General features: G+C 41.4%; 1 protein-coding gene across 1 annotated transcript in view; it reads left to right on the top strand.

The window, feature by feature from the left end:
• The window catches only part of SERINC5 (serine incorporator 5), a 41,372-nt gene extending 19,030 nt beyond the window's left edge, over positions 1-22,342 (top strand). The window contains 10 exon segments of the mRNA XM_040090475.2: positions 284-462; positions 774-856; positions 3,679-3,772; positions 5,418-5,629; positions 6,217-6,312; positions 9,100-9,226; positions 11,459-11,525; positions 14,609-14,648; positions 15,348-15,495; positions 15,785-22,342. Of these exon segments, the coding sequence (XP_039946409.1) occupies positions 284-462; positions 774-856; positions 3,679-3,772; positions 5,418-5,629; positions 6,217-6,312; positions 9,100-9,226; positions 11,459-11,525; positions 14,609-14,648; positions 15,348-15,495; positions 15,785-15,932 (1,194 nt within the window). The 3' untranslated portion in view covers positions 15,933-22,342.
• The last annotated feature ends 652 nt before the right edge of the window (positions 22,343-22,994 follow it).

The following is a 22,994-nucleotide window of genomic DNA, read 5'->3' as shown; positions in this document are numbered from 1 at the left end:
GCAAGGGAATAAGCAGTAATGGGCAGGAATGGCATGAACCAGGGGAGCTGAAGGAAGGTGGACTTGTCCCCCAAGGGTTGAGTGAAGGCTCTGAAGACTTCAGCCCCTTATGTTTTAGATTTTGTTATATCCCCTGAACCCTGAAATCCAGGCTGAAGGGGTGTCAAAAGTCAAATTAAATTAAGTCAGTGAAAAGGCAGTGGTGCACAGATATAGATGTGCTTGGTTATGTGTGCTTCATGTCCTTTCCAGCGCCTTATGTATAATGTGTTCTGCTTTTCAGATTCCCTTCTACAAGCAGATGTGCAAGGGTATTCAGGCGGGTGAGATGTGTGAGAAGTTGGTGGGATACTCTGCAGTGTACAAAGTCTGTTTTGGAATGGCCTGTTTCTTCTTTTTATTCTTCTTGTTCACCATCAAAATCAACAACAGCAAAAGCTGCCGAGCATACATTCATAATGGGTGAGTTTTTTTGTTTGATTGCCTAATTTTCACATCTCTTTATGAGTTTGTGCCATGAACTTTCCACTTGGTTGTAGTACTAGGCAGGAAAAAAAAAAGAAAACTAAAACACTTTACTTTGCTCTTGTTGTCAGAAATAACGTGGTCAAGTGAAAACCAAGTAAAGTGGTCATCAGTCATCAAAGGATGGGTTTTTTTCTTGTTACACTTTAAATAGAGATTTCTTGTGGTACTGAATTTGAAAATCTCTAATTCCTATTACAACCACATGAGCTTTGTTGTTGTTGTTGTTGTTTTTTTGTGTCATGCAGATTCTGGCTTATTAAACTTATAGTTCTGGCAGCAATGTGCTCAGGAGCCTTCTTCATTCCTGATCAGGACACTTTCCTCAATGGTATGTCCTCTTGTTTTGTTGTGCTGCTTCATTTTCTACTATCATGTGAGTGGTTAGAAATCCGAGAAGTGTGATCAGCGTGAATATTGCCTTGTTTCTTCAAGTAAAGGCTTTACAGGCCAGATGCAAGAATAGTATTTGGAGCTGTTTTGGGGGGAACACAGTGTGTGCAGACTACATGGTGGTCTTCATGTGAATGTCCAGGGAACAGCATGGTTTTTTCTGACCAAGAGCTAGCCGAAGTGGTAGGTAACAATACCACTGCAGCAATTCTCTAAGATTTCTTGCCAATTCTTTAAGAAATACGGAACTATAATGGTGCTGAAGGAATTGTTCACTCAAGAACACAGAGCTGTGTATTAGTTTGGCTTGTGCAAGTAACTCTGGCATAGTGCAGCAGTCAGGCTGGGCAGCAGTGGAGAGGTGCCAGTGCTCCAAGGAGGCACAGTAACTTGCTGGGCACTGGTGTTTGCTGCCTGGAAACTTGCAGTGTCCCAAAAGAATTTGGGATGTTGGGAGCGTACATGCAGTAAGGTAAAATTAGAGTTCTTGGGCCCTGGTATGTGTGCTCTGCTGAGGATGCCATGTCAGCACCATTTCCAGTTTTGGGAGGAATGCTGGCACAGCACAGGCACGCTGGTACTAGCCCACTACTGAAGTGCAAGCTGGGAGGGGAGTGTATCTCAGAAGTCTGGTGGGCTAGGAGCAAAAGTCCTGTGATACCAAGATGAGTTTGTTCTCTTACATTTGCAATAAGTACACCTTAGAGATACTTGTAAGCCCTTAAGCTGTTGGGTCTGGACGGGTGAAAAGGGATGGGATCAGCAAAGCAAAGGAGCTGTCGTGTATGCTGCCTGCTTCCGCTAAGACTTGCTTGGGTACCTTGCTCTCAACGCCCATCTGCTCTAGCCAGGATGTTTAAAAGGGCAGGACGAAGTGGTACTGACAGGTGTAATTCAGCTTCTTGCTCTTGCTGTCTGTTGTTTGGTCCTGGCTCAGTTTGAGGCCCCTCTTCCATCTGCTCTGTGAAGCAGTGTGTATCTGTTTGTCCCTAGCACCCATTCTGTTTGGATTAGATGTCGCAGTTCAATGCCTTGTGCTTGTGAGCAGATGAGACTGCCTGTCATCTTGCAAGTGGCCATTTTCATGGTGAAACACCTTCAGGAGCTGTTGTGATTGCAGAAAAGAAGAAACAGAATTTTTTGTGCTGATTCTCAACAGCAGTCTAATGTACTCTGGAGATACAGCATAACAAGCTTTCTTCCCCAAATCAGCTCGTGACTTTTCACTCTAAAGCTGTATTTTGCAACTCCTGCTAAACTGACCTCTAGTCTGCCCCTGAATTTGAGATGTACAGATGGTTTGGGTATAGTATGTTTGTGGGGTTTTCTCCCCTCCTTTTAAGAAACTTAGACTGTTGTTTGGTTAGTTGGTTTTGGGGTTTTTTTTTTTTTAGAGGGAGGGGGGTCATTCTCCCAACTGTTTGGTTTTTTTTTTCTTGAAAAATAAAATCTCTTGCCATGTTTCCCAAGTGCTTTGTTAATTATGGAGGAGGAAGATTATGTGCAAGCAGTAGGTTTCTCAGTGGGTTGTAGCGTTAAATCCACACTGCCTATGCTGACCTTATCTGTGATTGATCCATAAACATACTGCAGTATGCAGTAGCAGGGGGAGATCATGAGAGTCTGTCTATTTAATTATTCACTCCATTGATGGTCTGACTTTTCCTATTCTCCCTCTCCCAAATACACATGCCACTTTGTGTCCTGCCTATTTTTATGTAGTTTCTAACAGAATAACTTCATCCATTTTTTTGTTTTGTATGTTTGAAGAACAGAATGCTTGTCAAGTGTTACAATATGTTTAGCAAATCAATGACATCTTTGCTTGCTTTTAAATAATGAGCTTATGATAAAGTAAGAAAAAAATAAAACAATCCCTACATCAACTGCTAATGGAAATGAGCCCTGTCTGTTCTGTTCTTCCACTTAACTTACACGTGCTTTTTTTTTCAAAAGGAAAGCACGATGAAAGGATATGGCTGAATTTTGCTGATGCACTTCCTTGGTCTTTTCTTCACTGAAATCAGCTGCACACTTGAAGTGATTTTTAGGGTGTGTACAGCAGAGCAGCCCAAGCTGTATATACAGCTAAAAAATAAAATAGGTATCTGTATTTCCTCAGACGCTTCTGATATTCTGTGTAAGAAATCTCTTGTCCAGATATCTGTTGTCCAGGACATCCAAGCAGCTACCCAAATATACTATATATAGGTCAACAGTTAAGTACCCAAATAACCTGTCTTAAAACCAGTTAGTGAATACTAAGTGTTCCTTGGGAGTGGCTCAGAACAGCTTTTGTGAATAGATAAACCCCACCTTTGTTTTTCTGCGGTACTGGAATCTGGAGAAGAAATTCCCCTTTTTAGTAATGATTGAGTTCCAGTACCTTGCAATTTCAAGGTTTAGATTCCTGTGGAATGCCCTCACGCCACCTCCCTCCCGCCAGTCACAAATAAAGGTTTCAGTATTTTCTGTCTGAATATAGTAACTCATAGTCTCCACAAAAATTTTCTAGGTTAGGGAAACTCAATAGCTGTCCTAACATGGTTATATTGAAAGTGTAGCAGGTTGCAAGCTGAATTCATCAGGGAGCTAATCTTCAGTTAACTGAGCTGGCCTTTCATCTGAAATCTCTCATCTCCTGCTGCATTTGTGAGCTTGAGACATTCAAACCACGTTAACAGCTTCACTGCATAGACAATAAATCCATTTTATCTCAAGGGATAGCCGTTTGACCTATTTTCTGCCTCTGCCTTGCAGCCTGGCGCTATGTAGGAGCAACAGGAGGGTTCCTTTTCATTGCCATTCAGCTCATCCTGCTGGTTGAGTTCGCACACAAGTGGAATAAAAATTGGTAGGTCTTGGGCAAGTAGTTATTTTCTTAAAATTCTGGTGGACTCCTGACCAATGCTTTTCTTGTAACAAAGAATGTAAAAGTATCTTGGATGTAATTTTTGAAGGACGACACTTGGATGTCAGTATTCAGAACAGTTCATATTTGCTTCATCTACTTTCTCCTTCCCCAACAGAACTGTTTCCTCATTGTTCACTTCTTCTCTGCTGATTTATTCTTAACCTGAACTGCTTGGCTTCCATTAAATAGTAGTGCCTTGGGATGCAAAAATTTCGTACTTCAAGCTATTTCATATGAAAATACATCTGCTAAGTAGAGTGGTGCAAGAGAATAAAACTGGATTTGCAAAATGTAGTAGTGAAGCTGTATGCAGTGTTGTGAACTGATAAATCCTGCTTTTTCTATGTCAGCTTAATGCACGTCAGTTTTTTTTTTCTCCAATTAAGAACTGCTAATTTGTGTTCAACTGCTTTCTTGTCATCTAAATATGCAAGATTCCATTGTCAACCTGGGCATACACTATTTGGGCATTGACTGCATTTTTGGTTCAGGTATACTTTCTGTCACTGTCCTAGCCCTTCACCTCTCATCAAATTAAAATATTTAAATTGTCCTCCCACGTGTATTCTCCTGTCTCCACCTCCACTCTTTCTGTCTCACATTTCCTCTGCTACACACTCGTGCAGTTCTCTCACCTGTTAAGAAAGAGTTTTAGCAAACCTTCAGCTTTGTTAAACTCCTTATTCGGGGAGGAAGAGGTGACAACTCCTTATACCACAGATATTTTTAGTGCTAATTACTGTAGCTGGTTTTTTGTGGATGAAAGACTTCCAGCCCCACCGTTTAACTTTAGCTCTCTTTACATTAGAGATTGTTTTAAAATAAGTCCTGTTTCCACAAAACAACAGGAAAAAAAACCCCGAAACAAAACACAAACAAACACACACCCCCCCCAAAAACAAACAAACAAAAAACCCACCAAAAAACAAACAAACAAACAAAAGCCACTGGGAAGACTTTCCATCTACAAAACAGCCCGTTCTTTCAAAACAACTGTTTTAGTTGCTCCTTTTAAACCCTGGTAGGCTTTGCAAGAAGTGTTTGGAAGGTGAAGAGAGGAAAACAAGATGGACCACTCTTTAGCTGAGGGAGACTTGAGGTTAGACCCAAATGGAGAGAAGGCTTTTTGAGTGAAAGAGTAGTAAAACTACTACTGGTAGAGTAGAAGAGAGGCCATGCCGAGCAATAAACCTCTGGTTTCATTGTGTGAAGAGCAGCACTTGCTAGCCCAGCCTGGGACACTTGGAGTTGCCTCTGAGGAAACCTCTGAAGTACTGAGCTATGGTATGCTGGTGCTCTGATCCCAGAGAACTCATGGGAATTGTAGGAGTCAACACTGGATGATAATTACAGGAGGAGCCCGATTGTGATAGTACAGAAGATAAGCACTGATGCTAAGGAATGTTTTCCCTCTGTTTCATGGGTAGGAACCTTGCAAGAGTCTGTGCTGGTCTAGTGACGCACGCGTGCCTCGGGAAAGTAAACACTGTCTTTTGTGTTTGAGGATATGAACTCTTCAGCTGTTAGAATTTTATGTTCTGGGCAAGGGAAGACAAAGATAAGATGCTTGTCTCTCTCTCCCCAGGACTGCAGGTGCAAACCATAAGCAGATGTGGAATGGTTTGCTTGCCTTGGTCACTCTCATCCTGTACTCCATTGCCGTGGCAGCTCTGGTCCTCATGGCTCTTTTCTACACGCGCTCAGAGGGCTGCATGTACAACAAGGTCCTGATCGGAGTGAACGGTGGCCTGTGCCTCTTTGTGTCCCTCGTGGCCATATCTCCCTGTGTCCAGAATCGTGAGTCCACTGACCTTTTCTCCTCCGGGAGTTTTGGTGCTGCCACAATTGTCTGCCTGGAGGCATAAGCCATGTCTGGCCAGAAAGCCTAATAATTGTTCAGAACTGGTGCTCCTCTTGACTCTCTATCTACATTGTAAAGTGCTGTTGCTCATTGTCAGCTTGTCTGCTAAAACCACAGAAGCGTGAGACACTTTGGGTGTGCCATCAGGCACATAGTGTACAGAAGGCCCACCTGCTGATGGTTGGCACTGTGTTGTGAAATTAACCTACATCTGGCAGTGGTAGCTCTCAAACTCACTACTATTTTACCATTTACTTTTGACTTCTTGGGATTTATCATTTGTAAAGTTTGGGTCTGGTGGAGTTGCTAGCGGTATTTTGTACTTTGTCTGCTGTTAGTGTCTTGCATACATCGGGCCTGAAAACTTGGAGTGACTCCAACAGAGATTTTACAGGCAGATAAAATTATTGTGTTTAGGTAAAAAATAAAAGACACTGGGGTGCTGTTTTTAAAGGATATAAATTTATTTTTCTGTTTGCTAAAGTGTCTACAAAAATAACTAATTTTCCTCTTTCTTGTAAAGGCCAGCCCCATTCTGGCTTGCTGCAGTCAGGAGTTATCAGCTGCTATGTCATGTACCTCACTTTCTCAGCACTATCCAGCAAACCACCAGAAACTAGTAAGTTATCTAATGCTTTATGTAAATTCTTTTAAACATGCCGTGGATTACAAGCAAGAATTTAACAAACCTGGATTAACAGACTCAGGGATATAGAAGTGCTGGGTTTGGTCTTCACAGAAAAAATTGGAAATGGTACAAATAAATCTGTGCAGCCAGGAGACTGCAACTCTCTGTGTGTGTTAAATGCTTTGGTCTAGGGGCACTTAATTTACCTGGGGTGAGTTGCACCATTTCCCACTTCCTGTGAACAGATTTCCCAAAGTCTTGTAGTCTGTTCCTCCTATGACAAGTACACATTCTCATAAAATAGGATATAACAAACTACATAATGTGTTAGGTCACATGATAGGAAAGGATTGAAACGTGGCGCTTGGATTCCTCTGGAAGAAGCTGGGTGATCGGCTCCATCCAAAAGCTTACAAGGTCCAGTTAGTTAGGTGCTGGCCATCAAAGTGGATATGACACTTTTTTCTCCTAGAATTAGTCTGCTAGGTAGGCCTGGGCTCCTAATGGAGCAAAAACTTGAGTACCACTTGTATTTTGTTTTGAGAGGAAATATTCCAAGAGAGGACTTTGAGTTATGTCTCAGTTATGTTGCAGCTGAGATGATGCTGTTCTTCAGCAGAGTTCTTGAACTCCACTTGCCTTTCAGCCACCGGTATTGCAATTCAGAAGTATGGAACTTGCTAGAATTTTAAGTTCTTTACACTACAAAACCAGAGCAAGACCTCACAGCACAATTCAAACTGTTCTTTACCCAAATAAATGTCAGATTCATATGTTTGCATTGTAATTTTTTTTTTTCTTTTTTTTTCTTTTTCTTTCTTAGAGAAAATTTTTTCTGGTTTGCATTAGTACTAAAACATTCTTTCCCTGAGTATTCAATAGCTGAAACAACAATAACTAGAGGGAAAAAAGTCCAGTGAGAGGAAGGAAAAGTTTATACAGACAGCTCTCAAGAAGAAGGGGGAGAGATGGGGGAAAAAGTCTGTCATACTTGTGTAGGTACAGACATACACAGAAGAGTATTCTAGAGTTAGGAAGTAAAGCAGACAGTATTTAGGTGTAAAATTTACTTATGGAACTTTAGCAGTGTTTTGAATTAATGTAGAGTTGAATTTAGAAGGCATCTGAGTTACTCAAAAGTCTTGCCAGTGTAAAGAGAAAAAGAAGGGGAAGAAAATGATAGGTGGATTTAAATAATTTCCCTTGTGTTGGTTCATGCTTGTCACAAAGTCTTCAGCAGTTGAGTGAATGTTCTAATTCTTCTTGTATATATTGCAGATGTGGTTATTGCATTTGTTAGAGTATGCATCAAGCACATTCTTAGACCTCCTTGTCTTCCCATGCCTGAGAATTTCCAAGGTTGTCATCTGCTCTCAGAGATACTCCTTCCTCACCTGCCTGTGTGATAAGGACTCCACATTTGCCTGTCAGCTTTCACAGTGGCATGTGCTAGAGAATGTGTGAGGTGCTGGCACTTACTATGGTGTCACAGGCCCTGTAACTCAGGTTTGCCATGAACTTGCCTAGCATTGACTCATTTGTCAAGGAGGGATTTCCAAACTGGGCATCTTGCATACAAGACCTGAAAAAAAATGCAAGTTACAAGTATTTGCAACACCCTGAAAGAGTTGCATATGTGTTTAGAAGGAATGGGAAAATAAAAAGGTGATGTTTTTTGAATCTCTGCTAATTATAGCCTGCCTTAGCTTTTTGGTGCCAGAGTTGGCTAAAACACCTGCCAAACAGTGGACCTGCCTGGCTGCAGATGTGTTGTTAATGGACACAGGTGGGGAAGTCTGCACATCTCTGGCCAAGGTGTTCTGTAAAGGCTGGTCATCCTTTTGTTTGCTTTCCCCTTGGTGCTGTTCCTGCTGCATGCTGATAAAACTGTTTGTGCAGGGCCATACAAAGTCCTCTCCCGCTGGGTCAGGAGACTGACTTGGAGTTTATTTTTAACCTGGAAGTAGTCTTTGCTGTATTTTTCCCTCTCCCCCTAGAAACAGTTGTGCTGCCTCAGTAGGGATGCATTGTGCTTGCTGGAGGGAAAAAGGAAGTGCCTTGAGCAGCATTGACTCAGAAAGTTCTTGATTTGATATTAAGGTGCAGCTGTCATTTCTTGCTTTGGGGTGATGCTGCAGTCTACTCTATGCCTTGCCTTGACTCCAAGGAGATAATAAAAAGTCAGATGGAACTTGGAACATGAAGGACTGAATTGGTTTCATTTCAGGGACCTAGAAGTAGGATTTGTTTACATGCCGAGATAAAAACTTGCCTGTAGCTGGTGCATCTTTTTTTCTTTAGTCTTCTGTGAGTCAGTCTGGGAACAGGGTCTACTGGTCACTTTTTTTTTACTTTGCGTGGATTTCACAATGGTTCTCAAGGCACCCTTGCTGTCAAAGAAGTTTCTGGTTTGAGGTCTGTACTGTCTTGGTCTTACATGGTTTTGTAGCCTTGGGTGAAGTGTTGGCAGACTTCCAACTTCGTATGTCTTCATTTACAAAACAGGGTGGGTTTTTTTCCTATTTTGTCTGTTGTGGTCAAACAGGAAATTTTAGTGCCTTACTAAGTTGCATTTTTGTTTTGTCTGAAACACAGAGTCCGCCGGGTCAGGTTTACCCATTTTTCCTGTGATCTTTTTAAAAGATAGACAGAAACAACTGGGATTTACCTACCTGCTGTCAGATAATAAAAATTCAATGAGAGCCTTCAGTCTGAAGATTACTATAAAATGCAATGAAACGAGCAAACTGTTCTTTTTGTTTGTTCTGTTTTATGAAGTCCTGGATGAAAACAACCGGAATATCACAATCTGTGTACCTGAATTCAGCCAAGGCCTGCACAGAGATGAAAACCTGGTTACTGGCTTGGGTACTACAATTCTGTTTGGCTGCATTTTGTACTCTTGGTAAGTCTGGGAGTTTGCAGTTGCCTTTCTGTAAATGCAATGTTGTGGCCTAAAGTGTGAAGGCTAATAGCAGGCCTCATGTGAAGTCACAGAGAGGTGTGGAATAAAGCTGAGCTGGAAGGTTCATATTGTCCTCGGCTTCAGAATTTTAGAGGTTTTATCTAAAAATGTTCAACAAGATAATACAATTTTGGAAACAAATACATCTCATTAAAATCAAATAGGGCAATTTAGATCTGGAGGCAGAGGAAAAAAAAATCCACCTGTCCATAATGCCAGATAATCTTAGTGTTAAACTCTAAAACTCTATACAGTTACATTCACCTGAAAAATCTATCTGAAATTTTTGTAGCCTCCTGGCTGAGGCTATGACTGTCCTTGAAGTCTTTAAAACAAACTGTTTGAGAGGGTTGAGGGCTTCCTTTGAACAAATTATGAGCACAGTATTGCCATCAGGATTTCCCATTGATGTGCTCTGAAAAAAACCCTTCATGATGCGCACCTTTGATGCTCATCTTGTATTATTGCAGCTCACTTCAATAAATTAAGTTATGCTCTGGGACAGGGAGTTGCCTCTGACTGAAAGGTGGTGTGTCATTTATTTTGTCTGTGCAGCTTGCCAGGAGACAGCACTGTCTGTCTGCTGCAGTTTTTTGAGCAGGTTCTGCTTCTGAATCAGTCCACTTCAAAGTTCACATGCAGAAATCCCTTCATATTTTTTGTGAAGTGAAAACAAGAGACTTCTTCTTCTGTTTATCAGATATGCATATGTGTTCCATTTTTTCTGATATAAAATATATAAATATGGATATAATGTGTGAAAAACGCCAATGACTTATTTTAAAGTTTTAAAAGTTTAATAGCAATAAAATGGTTATAAAAATAGTTATAGAATTAGAGTAATAAAAATTTGGACAATTAGGGTTAGGACAATGTGAGACAATAAAAACAAATTTACAGAAGTCTGGGTGCTTTTTCGGGCAAATAAGTTCCAGAAAAGGACACCCGTTAACAGGTTAACAGAGGATTAGCTCTTAAAAGCAATAGCCTGTTGAATAGTCATACTTCTCATACATGGTGCATAAATTCTATTCAAACAAAGAATTCTCTCTGGTCAGTGTCACTCTCTTCCCCTTAATCCCTATGGTGTCTTCAGGACTGAGCAAGGCAGAAGTTAGTATTTTCTGATAAGGGAATAATAAATCCTTTTTCTCTGAAAGATTTATGTATCCTGTGGCTGCTATCTCTGCGAGTACCCCCTTCCTCTCTTCAAAAACATATCCCACGTATGACATTTGTATCTGAACTACAAGAGCTACACTTTAGCTACAAAACTACATTTACCGTACTATCAAAACATTAATACAGCTCTACTAATAAATGCAACATTATACATATAGTAAATATCTTGCACAGAGCCATATAATATGCACTTTTCATATAATGGGTCTAGTTCACATTAGAAGGGCATTTCCAATGCCCTGAGGAGGTGATTCAGCACAAAGACAAAATTCATGTAGCCTGCCACTGAGCTGTACTGTGTAGCTGGGGAGGTTAGAATACCTTCAAGGGGAGTGTTGTGAAGCATTGCTTGCCAAGGCTCAGTGTGCACACCAAAGCCTTTATCTGGGTAGGAGGGTGGGTAATGGGAAGTTTGCATTTCACATCCTAAAGGGCAGGACTGGGCAAGAAGTGTTCCCTGTCAGAGCAAAGTAGAAAGGGTTCGCCCCCAGATAACTACAGTCATGCAAGAAAGTAATTTCTAGGAACTGGTACGCTGACAACAGTTGCTGGTAATTTACTTTTGAAAACTGACTGTTGCCAGAGACCTGTGAGTTTGCTGGCAAAGCCTTGACAGAAACGATGAGCCAAAGTGATGGCTGTGAACGGAGTATAAAAGCACTGGTTGCGCACAGTGGGGGAGATCTCTTCTGGCTTGCAAATTAGAGCACTTGGATTTTGCTGCTGTCGATGGTGAATTCATCACCTTCCAGGAATGACCTACTTTTAAGCTCATGATTCAGTCTGAGCTGGCCAGTGGCCATCTGCCAGGCTGGTTTACACCTAGTGCAGGACAATCTTTTTGCATACTTAGTGCTTGATTTGCATCCAGGCAAATGCTTAGCTGAGACATGGGAGTAGGCTACTTGTGTTTGCTGTGATGTTGAAGAGTTACCCTGTTGGGGCTCTAGTTGTGCCCAGAGGTTTGACACTGTCTTCTTTTCCTCCTAGTTTGACCTCAACAACACGTGCAAGCTCAGAGGCACTGAGAGGAATATATGCTACAGCTGAAACTGAAGTGAGTCGTTGCTTCTTCACACAGGATTTTCATACAGACTTTTTCCCATGCTTTTACTGCTGTTGTTTTTGTGGCCAGTAATCTGAAAACAGAAGCTGTTCTTGGTAGCTTGTATACTATGTACCTATGGGTATGGACTCATCAGAACATTTGTCCACATTGGCCCTTCAGCAGGTCTTGGCATCCATGGATGTGCCTTTATGTACTGAAATGATTTGCTGCTCTTGAAGTTTATTCAGCATCCTGCAGACTTCCTGTAAATCTTATGTTCGACATGAGCTCATGTCCTGTCATTTAAGGGAAAAGCGTGCTGGAAAGCTACCAGAAGAAAAAGTGGAGGCATTCTTTAACATTTTCAGTCATGGTTGCCTTTGTTCTCATAGCAGCTAAGATCCCAAGTCCCTATTTTTATTTCCATACATAAGTAGATCTTTTTGTCTATAAGTTAATCTCTGATCATGTTTCTTGTCCTTGTTTCACCTGTGCGAGTTTCTTTGTTCCACCTGCCTGTTTCTTTGGCTTCCTTGTCCTGGGAACACCCAGAAAACTCTGGGACATGAGTGATCTTTTGCTAAGTAACAGTTTCCCCTTGCTTAGGCTCCCTAGTGATGCTCTTCAAATACATGTGCGGAAGATAAAGTCTCCATCCCTAGCTCTCTCCGCATTGGTGTTACTAGGCATCTGCAGTTTTAGCTTTTATTTCACAAGTCTTCAATGAGAGTGTGAGAGTTCATAAATGCAGAGGAGTGTTCATAAATGCAGCAGCTGGCCGTGGGGAAGCACAGCCTGTTCCAGTGTGGGGGTGCCGGGCAGCTTCCCTGTGGCAGGATGCTGTGGCTGGGCAGGGCGGCAGTGCCAGCCCAGCCCTCGCTGCCAGCTGGGCACGGAGCACCGAGACCCGGCGTGGCCTGGCTGGGGCAGGTCCTGGCGGGGCCGGTGCTTCCCAGCCTGTGCTGAGGGACAGGGTGGAGAGCTCTGGAGAGAAGACAGCCGCCTTTTGTGGCCCTGCACCTCCTCTGCCGGCCGTGCTCTGTCAGAGGCCTCTGGCCGAGGCTGTCTGCGCCCCGTGGAGGAGCAGGGGAGGGCTGGGGCCTGTGCCACACGCCCCGGGTTTGGGATCTGGCCCCTCGCCGGGAAGATCCATCTCGAGAGCCAGAGTACTTGCCCGCTGGATTAGTTCTGGACTGTTGGGTTTTAAAGAGTGTACAAGAGCCACTAAATGTAAATATAAAGAAAGGGCTGTTGAAGAGCAACTAATTGCATTCTGATTGCCTTCCCTGTGGCAAAGGGCCTTTGTCTCCCGGCCCAGAGAGGGTCTGTCGACTCTGCTGGAGAAAGCTGAGTGTTAGGGACTGGGGACGGGTGTGCCAGCATTGCCGATTCCATCGCGCTCTCTGTGCCAGGGCTTCATTACAACTGCTTAAAATGTCGAAGGGAACCCAGTGCTTGCTTCAGAATGTGAGTGCAGCCCCAGCATAACTCAGGCTGGCGCTGCAGGTGTGGCTTGGCACAACAAGAATAGAAGGAGGTAGAGAATAAGGAGTTTATGTAAAGTCTCGGACGGTCTTTTGAAAAAGAATGAACTTTTTGTCTTTCCCTGAGTTTATGAACCCAGTGAATACAGGTAATTAGGGATATGCAGGGCAAACCTGCCACTTGTTGTTTCTCCTGGACATTTTACTTTAAAGACCTGCTCTCTGGGAAAACTTGAAATCAGTCCCGGTAAGAAGGGATAAGCTAAAACATAAAGTTTAGAAGTGCAAAGCATAAATATTTATTCATGTGTATGTGGGGTCCCAGCCAAACTGGGCACCCAAAATGTGGTTTTACACAAGGGTCTTCTTACCCTTCAGACATTCAGGTGCGGCATGATTTGACTGGCCACTAGCATCCGCACCATCATTACTAATCATAATAAAACTTTGCAAAACAACTATGTTTCTGCAGCAGTCTTGCTGCTTGTCTGTTGATCCAGGCATCCTTGAAGTCAGACTTGAGACAGTTACTTATCTATGATGCTGGTATGGTTTCAAAGGTGTTTTGGAGGCCCCAGGATGCTGGCCATGTTTTATACTTCGTAGACAGCTCTCAGTTTCCAAGAAGCAATGTCTTTACTTCTAGGACTGGGCTGTCCTTTAGTTTGTTTTAGTAAAGCGTGAACAATGCCAAAGTCTCCAGTAAAATTCCAGTGCCTTGTTACGTTGTAGAGTATACTGTGAACAAATACAAGTAAACAAAATTAATACACTTCCGTATTATAAAGACTGATTGATGTAATAGAGAAGTGAATGTTCCTAACTGGGTTCATTGTCTTGATCACACCACAAGCAGAAGAAATCCCAGAGAGTGATATTATCAGTACAAATAATATTTGTGATGCACTGCAGAAAGTGCTGACTTTTACTGTAGTCTGGTGCAGGAAATACACTTAAATTTGTTTATTGGATGGTCAACACCTTTTCTCCATTTACATTACCATTCAACGCAGAAAGTGTCAATTTCAGCTTTTCTTTCTCCATCAGGTTAAAAATAAAGAAAATCTTCATTTAAATAAAATAGTAAAGCCAGGTTTCTGCTTTTACTCATTCTTCTTGTGCTCATTCTGGCTCCATTTCAGCAAAGTCTTGAAAAGAGAAGTACATTTTTGACTTACACAGGTACAATTGTGATTTCCAACTCATGCTTTAAAAGTGCCTTATACTTTTGTCTTCATACAGAAATGTCCTAAAAAACACTTGTGTGTACATCTAAATAGATAGGTCCCCTAAGTATGAATGTGCTTTATTGTAGCTTTCCCACCATTTTGTCATAATTATTTGCATCTGTGTTGGACCTAAATTTATGTAGAATGGGTAGAGTAATTTTTAAAGACTGGCTCAGTTCTTCAAATTTACTGAGCAGGTTTTTCCAAAGCTTGGAAACTGATGTTCTGAGCTACTGGACAAATCCTAATTTGAGTTTTGTGCTGGTTGGAAATACAAACCAGACTCTTCTAAATTAGTATCTGTAGTTTAGACATAACTGACTTTCCTTCCCCAGCTGTAGCACAGGTTCTTACCCCCTTCCTGTTGTCTGTTCCACAGGTAGCTCGTTGCTGCTTTTGCTGTGCGCCTGACGGGGACGGTAATTATGTTTTCACTGCACAATTTACCTTATTTGTGGCTTTTGGACCAAAGCCAAGAGAGTAAGGACAGTGCTGTGGATGGAGAGCTGGCTGCTTGTACCTTCATTCAATAGAATTCATTCAATACTGAATGCAAACTGAAGCAGTTGAACTTCTCCAAGTTAGGCTACAGAGGGAAACAAGAGATGTTGCAACACCATTTCAAAAATACTAGGCTAGTTAATAATTCTTTAAAGTACGTTTCATTCCTGCAACATACAGAGAATAATTTCTGGCTTTTGCATGCCTGTGGGTGTAACTGGCTGCCAGAATTTAGGCTCAGCAGCTCTACAGGGACTGCAGTTCAGGAATAAGATGGGAAGTGTCCTGTTTGCAGACCTGGTACAACCAGGATTATCAGCTTGGACTTCCTAGAAAAATATTGCATTGGTAGAGCAATTTGTAGGCTCTCAATGCTCAAAATCTACTCTGTAAGTCGGGAAGGCTCTGTTATAAGGCAGGATTTCAGTGTTAGTCCAGTTTTTGACTCGGGGTTTGGGCCCATGCCCTGAGATTGAGTAAATGTTCAAGTGTTACTCTGTGTCAATCACACTTTCCCGAATCACACCATAAAGGTTTCTCTTCGTTCTCTGTGAAGCCACCTGCTGTTTTCAGTTTTCATTACATTTGCAAAACTTTTTTGTTTCCTGTCTCTTAAGCTGATGCTGAAGAGCGCGTTGAAAAAAGGGGAGGCCAAACTGTGGTGTACGATGAGAAGAAGGGCACAGTGTACAGTTATGCCTACTTCCACTTCGTTTTCTTCCTGGCTTCTCTCTATGTGATGATGACAGTAACTCATTGGTTCCAGTAAGTGAATTTCTTTATTGCTGAGAAATCAGTGTTTCTCTGTGTAGAGAGGGAAGATGTGAACGGGAAGTTCTGCTGTTTGGGTGTTTCCTGTCCTTATGGTAGAAGTTTGAAGAGACATTACAAGCCTTTCTTGGGCATTCTTGAGCAAGATCTTGCTCTATAAAGGGCTCTTCTCCCTCCCTTGCTTCCTCTATGGGTTAACCTCACTAAAGTATTTTGTGTCACCCCTTTTTTTTTTTTTTTTTTTTTTTTTTTTTTTTTTTTTTTTTTTTTTTTCCCTTAACAGTTATGAAAGTGCACAGATTGAAAAATTCTTCACTGGAACCTGGTCTATCTTCTGGATTAAGATGGTCTCCTGTTGGGTTTGCGTCTGTCTGTACTTATGGACTCTTACTGCTCCACTCTGCTGCCCAGCCAGAGAGTTCTCAGTGTGAACAAGTCAAAAGGTCATATTAAGATTTTCTCTTTTTTAAAAAACTTTTTTTTTTTTTTTTGGAATGAGGAAATATGTACTACCCACTTATCATAATGTACCAGTTATTAACTTTTTAGTCAGACTAAACAAATGATTGAAGACTTTTTTTACCTTTTTTTTAATTATCATTTGTTGCCTAAGGGAACAGATCTGTTTTGAAACTTTACATTGCTTATGTGTGGTGTGTAGAAAACACAATTGCATAAACTGGAATAAGTGAAATACTCTTCAAATAACTGACAATCCTTCTCTGGCTTCATTGACAAGAAAAGGAAAACTCATGGTGCAGATGGTATCTTCTTACTTCCTGTGCATGTTTGGTATCTTCCAGCAAAGATGCATTCATTTCTTTTTATACTCTTTCATTAACTGTTTATTTTACAGTTTGCAGTGATGATTTGGACTGCTGTTTTGTACAGCATATAATTCTTGTGAGTAGTATCCAGATAATTTTTTTTCCAAAAACATACCTAAATACTTCTGTAGAAATAAGAGAATATATGAAATTTGGCTGCCAAAGCATCTACTAAAAATGGTTTATCTAAGGATTAAATATATTAAGTTATTTTATACCTAGATAGAGAAAGGAATGTATCAGTGATAGTAAAGTATTTATCAATACTTTAAAGGCACCTGGATATTTTACACAATTCAAATTTAGCCCAGTTAATAACTGAAGGGGAGTTCTACACACAAATTCTCAAACTGAATTTTGTCCAAGTTTGCTTTGCCAGGTCACTCAAAGGTTGAGTGTACTGCATGGGGATGTAAGATAAGGTACATTCTTTATTCATATTGTTTACTGTTGTGAAAATGATAGTTAAGGGAGCACTGCTAGTGGCTGTTAAATTTAAAAGTGGGGTGCTAGTTTTCTTTGCTGCCCTGCTGTTTAAAGACCTTGTCTTTAAAGGTCTCCCAGGTCTTCAGTTCTGTTTCCATGACTGGTTTTATAATATTTTAGATGTATTGATGTTCAGAAAAGGACTATAGTGTGTCAACATCTTTTCTCCTTGTGTCTTGATTGGAAAGTATTTTTTCTAACTGCTGTATTTTTATACTCCTCTGTTGATATTAGCTTTGCTGTTGGGATGGGACTTAGCCAACCAATATATTAATGGAGACAGAAGTTCTTTTATAGAACTCCTATTTCAAGCACTGGAGTAAGCAGTCTGAAAAGCAAAACCAGAAGACACAAATATAACAAGCAACTGCCTTAGTACAAATGACTTGACAATATTAAACACTACCTTGTCACCTGTTTCTAATTAATTTAAGCAGATTATTTGGTGGTAAAACAACAGCTCAGATGCCCTGAATGCTGAAAATGGTTGAGCTAGTCCTGGTGGTTTTTGTTTTACCTCTCTTGACATGTATATTCACATGCACGTACAGTGTAAAATATCAACCAGTTTAGCAGTTCTATTTTTAAATACTGTGATTGAGCCTTAAATCTTCACCCACTGCTTCCTGCAAATTAAAGAAAAGCACAACATGGAGGCCACTGGGTTGGCCAAAAGATTTGCATGCTTTAGTTTTTCTGTTGGAATAATTAATGGCTAATGCCCACCTGTTGAGTAATCCTAACACATTGGATCTTGATTTTGGTCTGGTTTTCGTTACCATTTTTAGCTGCCTTGTTGTTACGGTATCCCAGGGCTTCTGTCCTGTTTGGAGCTTTCTAGGGATGTGATCTTCCCCACCCTTGCACTCTTACCTGTAACAAAATCTTCAGGTCTGCAGTCCTGTGTACTTATGCCACCCATCCCAGCAATCAGAGGCTCAAAATACATGTCCTGAAATCTGAGGGAAGAAGGAGTCTGTCCAGCAGTGACTGCCTTGTTCTTCTTGTTTGCACCAAGAGTTAAAAAAGCAGTTGAAGCTGGGCTTTGACACTGAGTGAGAACAGGGAGCTTTGACATAAAGCTCTGGACAGGGAGGCAGGTTTTTCTCTTTCCGTTTGCTTCTGCTGGGAGGTTCTGATCCTGCCAGGAGTTCTGCTAGCATGGAGACTTGTCAGAACATTTCTGCCTGCTTTTAGAATCTCGCTACGCAGATACTTCTGCAGCTGAAAAAGGTCTTTGTTAATGCTTTTTCAATCCAGAAGCATTTATCTGTCCAATCTCTAAGATAAGAGCTTGTGGGCTGTGCAGTGATGACTAACAGTTGTCCCATCTAACTCACAGCAGCAGTTCTGACAAACAGTTTTCATCCAGTGCTGTAGTTGCGTGCTGCAACTGAAATTGTCGAGGCGCATACCTTGCCTGATCCTAAGAGGTGTGTAAGATTTGCCTTCTAGTGCCATATATGTTGTACTATGAGAAACCGAGTTGGGATTTGTATTTGTTTGTTTTGATGTTTCTGTGGGGTTTGTTTGTTTTTGTTTTGTTTGTTTGTTTTCCTAAATTAGCCATGTTTTTTGCAACAGAACAATCAGGGAAAGGAGTTTTACAGAGGGAGGCATGCACCACATCAAGTCGTAGGGCAAGGAAAGGTTCCTGTTGTCTGGCTCTGATAGCAGGCATCCCCATCACAAATGTGGACGTTCTTAATACTGATATTGGTCCTGGATGTTCTTGTTTACAGAAACAATTATTTTATGTAGTTTTTGCTTCAGGGCTTTCTGCACCTCCTTGTGCTTTTTTTTACCGTTTATGTTTAGGGAAACAGGTTTTGCATGGAGGAAACAAAGCTGTAAAAAGAAAGTCCACAGTGAGGCATGAGTCCATCCTTAGACAGCACTCACCTCACCTTAGGTGTCTAGCTCTGCAGGTATACATAGTGTGGGAATAGGGCAGTGCCTGTTTACACAGTTTTGTCTAGTTTGAGCAAATGTTTTGGGGGAAATCCCCAAAAATAAATAACTTTGAGGGCCTATGTGTCCATGGTGTTCCAGATCCAGTTATGGACTTCCAGGCCTTTTTAAGGCATCAGTAACTAGTAGCACTTGGGTGTGCAAAGACTCTAGTTCCTCACCAAGACAACGCTTCCTGCTGGCCAGGTAAATATTGCAGCCTTAGTGTTTGCTGTAAAATCCGTACTGTGAACTTCCATGTGCAACTACATAATAAAGTCCTCAGCTCGGGTCAAGGAATCAAATTCCCAGCCCATGGATTCCAAACAGTTCATGCTAATGGGCTTTAAAAAAAAAAAACAACAAACATTTTAAGAAGTGCCTTCATACCTACTGCTGTGATAACTATTAATTCAGGTGGCACTAGAACTGGAAAACCTGGACTGAGCCTGTGGCTACGTGATGCTGCCTTGTACAGGACACCAGTGTGTGCAAGGCACAGTCAGACCCGGGGTGCACATGGAAGACAAAACAATCTGTGTTTGACAAACTTTTGGGGATAAGACTGCTTCAGGTATTACTGTGCAGTGGAAAATTAAGTGGGAAAACTCACAAGTAGCCTGATGCTTTTGTAAATAATTGATCAGTTTCACATTTAAGCTGTAGAGAGTTAACTTTCTCTCCCCATACCTGAAAGTGCGGGTGACTGTCTGCTGAGGCAGTTCACGACATGGTGTCTATCCTGCCTTGTACCATGATTGTTCATTGAATTTGTTCCCAGATGTAAGCAGTGCAGCGCTTCTGTCTCCTTGTGGTCTTGGGCTGTTTGAAGTGGGGAAGCTTACAAAGAGAGCAAGACCAGAGAGCACGTCCTATACTAAATTTCCTCTATTTAAATTTGATTAACTAATGCTATCTGTAGTAGACTCCTGGAGGGATAGACAGCATTGACAGAAGTCCTGCTGGGAAGGTGAAACAATTTTGTAGGCTTTTTTCTACTTCTTCAAATTTTCATAAAGATTATTTGGGAGTTCAATGCTGCACTATCATCTGAGCCTGGAACAATTTTACTTTGCTCGTACAGGCAACCAGGAGCTGCAGTCATGACTGGTTCTTGTTGGGAGTAAAATAAGTGGGACAGACTTGGAGAGCAAGTGTCTGAATCCAAGTAACTGGACTAACAAATGAGGCTGTGTGGAAAGCAGATGGGTATGCTTGTTTGCTGCTTGCCGCATAGTTCCTCAGAGTGTGCAGGCAGCCCTTGGAGCTGGATGCCAAGTAAGCAGCTCCACTGCAATCGCACATCAAAGATATTGCATGTTGGTGATGCTCTCAGCTTTCTCCTTCGAGCCTTTCCATGAGGTACAAACAGCTTGTACATGCCCAGCTAATGTGATAAATCCTGGCTGGCTTGGGCTGCTTTCCTCTGAAATGCAGAATTCACTGTTGCTAATGTAGGCATAGTCTGGAGAAAGGGTTTGTCCCCTTGCAGAATCATAAACACTGCATGTCTATTTATTTATTTATTTCATGGTTTTAGCACCTTTTTACAAGTCTATAAGTGCTTTGAGATTATAAATTACACGTGTGCAATTGCTTTGTCAGCTACTGCTGCAGCCATTTCTGGGCTAGAACATTGCTATTAATGAAGCAACTGTTGCACTTGTGAAAAAGCTGGGTTTTAACAGTTCTTTGACTTTGAATGATGACATCAGGAAAATTTGGGTACTTAAGATAGTGCTGCTTGAACTTTGGCTAACAGCCCACAGTATCATGGGCATCTCTGAACAGATCAGCAACAAAGTAATCCACTGACTGTTTTTAAACTGTGCTGTAAATCTTTTATAAACTGCTAGGCTTTTCTCCTAAGTTGATGAAGCAAAATACCACAAGACTGTACCTTTGCGGAGAGATGAGTTGAGATTATCCACAGCTAAAATTTTGCTCTCGTTTTCCTTCTGGGCTTTCTAAGCAGTGTCTTTTGCTCAGAGGCTGTATGTCCTCATTTTACTTGCCTTTTTCTCCTTGGATTTGTTTTTAAAGGCAGTGTAAGCCTCCTTCATTCCCAGACAACCTGCTGCCTGTCAAATGGGATGTTTTTGGTGCTAGAAACTCTGAAAAAGACCTCTTTGCCAGTCTTAAAGATCCTTTCCTTTTCATAGCAGAAAGGGAAGAAGCAGAGTCAAGGATCACGTTTATTATGTGGATCAGTTTCCTTCTGTGATAACTGCTTCTTTGTTTTTTGAAGTGGCCTACGAATTCTTGTGGGAGGAAAACACATAATGGACACCATGACATTTTACTTGTGTTTTTCAGTTTTGTAAACAGTAGTTAGAGTTCAGTGTTTCACAAGACTTTACAAGTGAATGCCAGTGGTCAAGTGCTTAGAAAGCTTTAGCTTTTTTTACTTGGAACAGGATACATAGCTTGGGAGCTGGTATGTCTCTTCATTTTCTCCATCTTCATGGCAGAGTGCCCAGGTGCTCCAGGACGGGGATGTAGACACACTGTACTGAGTTTGAAGCAGCAACTTTGAGAGACTGGCATGATGACTGCTTTTGAATGTCCAAGGAAATTCTGTAGATTTCAAGTAGACCTTAAATCCCCTTTCTTCAGGGTTTTTTTATCGAATCCAGATTTGATTCTTTCCACACCTCTTTGATAATGTTGTTTTTAAAAACTTAGACGATGTAAGCCATGTTGGCTTCCCCGCTCCCTGCCAGTCTCTGATAGTTCCCAGTGCGTAGTGTACAGACATTTTCACAGACTTGTTCAGATCCACACTCATCAGCCTTGAAACCACTCCAACAGCCTAAAGCTTCCAGGGCTTTTGCTCACCAGAGCAGCAGGGTGCAGCACTGCAGCCACGCTTTTGCCAAAGAAGCCTCAGCGTGAAGCCAAGAAGAAAGCACGAAGCCAAGAATTTTGGAAAACTATGGGGAAATAATGGATCATTTGACATACCACAGCTTTAGTTCTCCTCTTACCGATACAAGTCCAGGTGCTTAGGCATCCTTTGGACACCATGCAGACTTTAAAAAGTGCATAGAATTAACTTCCAGATGAAATCCTTCTACTTTTGTAATATACAAGCTGAAGAAAGATTTACTAGGAACATATGGGTTCAGTGTCTGTTTTTTGTTCACCACTGATGCATGGTGTTTGGTCTCATATATGCCATGTTCAAAAACTGGATGCAAGATAGTCAAAATATAAACACATTTTCTTAATGGTGAGGGGATTTTAATTAGTCTTTTTCAATGTTCTTAATATCTCAAGGGAACTTTTTGGTGTGTATGTGTGGTTTTATTTTATTAAGCTGTAGCCCAGTGAAGTGGAAGTTTGCTAGTTTATTTAACTTTTTTGCAAGTGTTGTGGTCTTTAGTAACTGTAACAGTTCGACTTTTAAGGATTGGTAAAGATTCCAGAATTGTAAGATCTCACTTGTAAAATAGTCAACAGCTTTGCCTTTTTAGCATGTTAATAGTTTTTATGGACACTTCCTTTTGTATACTGAGTGAATGTATTGTTATAGATTTAATGTTAATGGACCAATAAAATTTTTCTTACATTTGAAATGAATTGTTGTGATACATTAAAGTTGCAAAGTTCATTCTAGAAGAAACTTAAAAAATAATCTAAATATATGAGCTATGCAGTTACTGAGCCAGTAAAATGATCTCTTTTTTTTCACTAAATTTCAATGTATAACAAAAAAATGCTGCTCTGTGGAATATTTGAGGCCTTCAATGCCCATGTTGTTTCTGTATTTCTCCCGTGTGTGATACTAGATGATGGCAGATTGCACAGATTTGTCTGTGACATCTGGTCTGTACAATCCATCTCCCTGAAAGGTGTAAGATAACCTGGCAGTGCAAACAAAATATCTTCAAGGCTGATTGTCGCACTGAAGCACTGTGCAGCTGTTTGAGACACGGATCTCTCATTTTTTCTTTTTTTTCCCCCCTCTTTTGCCCAGATGGTGGGGTGGGCAGCTGTTGAATTTGACATGCCAAGATCCACACCAGGGAAAGTGCTTTGTCTTCACGGGTGGTGGTTCTTTCCCTCTCACCATCCGTGTCCTGTTTCAGCGTGTGCCAGCTGCAGGCTGCTTCCTGGTACTGGCGGCACCCGTGCTGGAGAGCTGACCAGACCCATACCAGGACACAGTTCCCTGTGGTTTTGGGAAGCTGCTGGCCGAGCTTCCAGCGGTGGCTGCTCTTCCCTATG

Source organism: Hirundo rustica, chromosome Z, assembly GCF_015227805.2.
Source record: "Hirundo rustica isolate bHirRus1 chromosome Z, bHirRus1.pri.v3, whole genome shotgun sequence".
In the NCBI taxonomy this organism is placed as follows: domain Eukaryota; kingdom Metazoa; phylum Chordata; class Aves; order Passeriformes; family Hirundinidae; genus Hirundo; species Hirundo rustica.
Note: the sequence above shows the minus strand (reverse complement) of the source record. Positions and strands in the feature narration are given on the sequence as shown.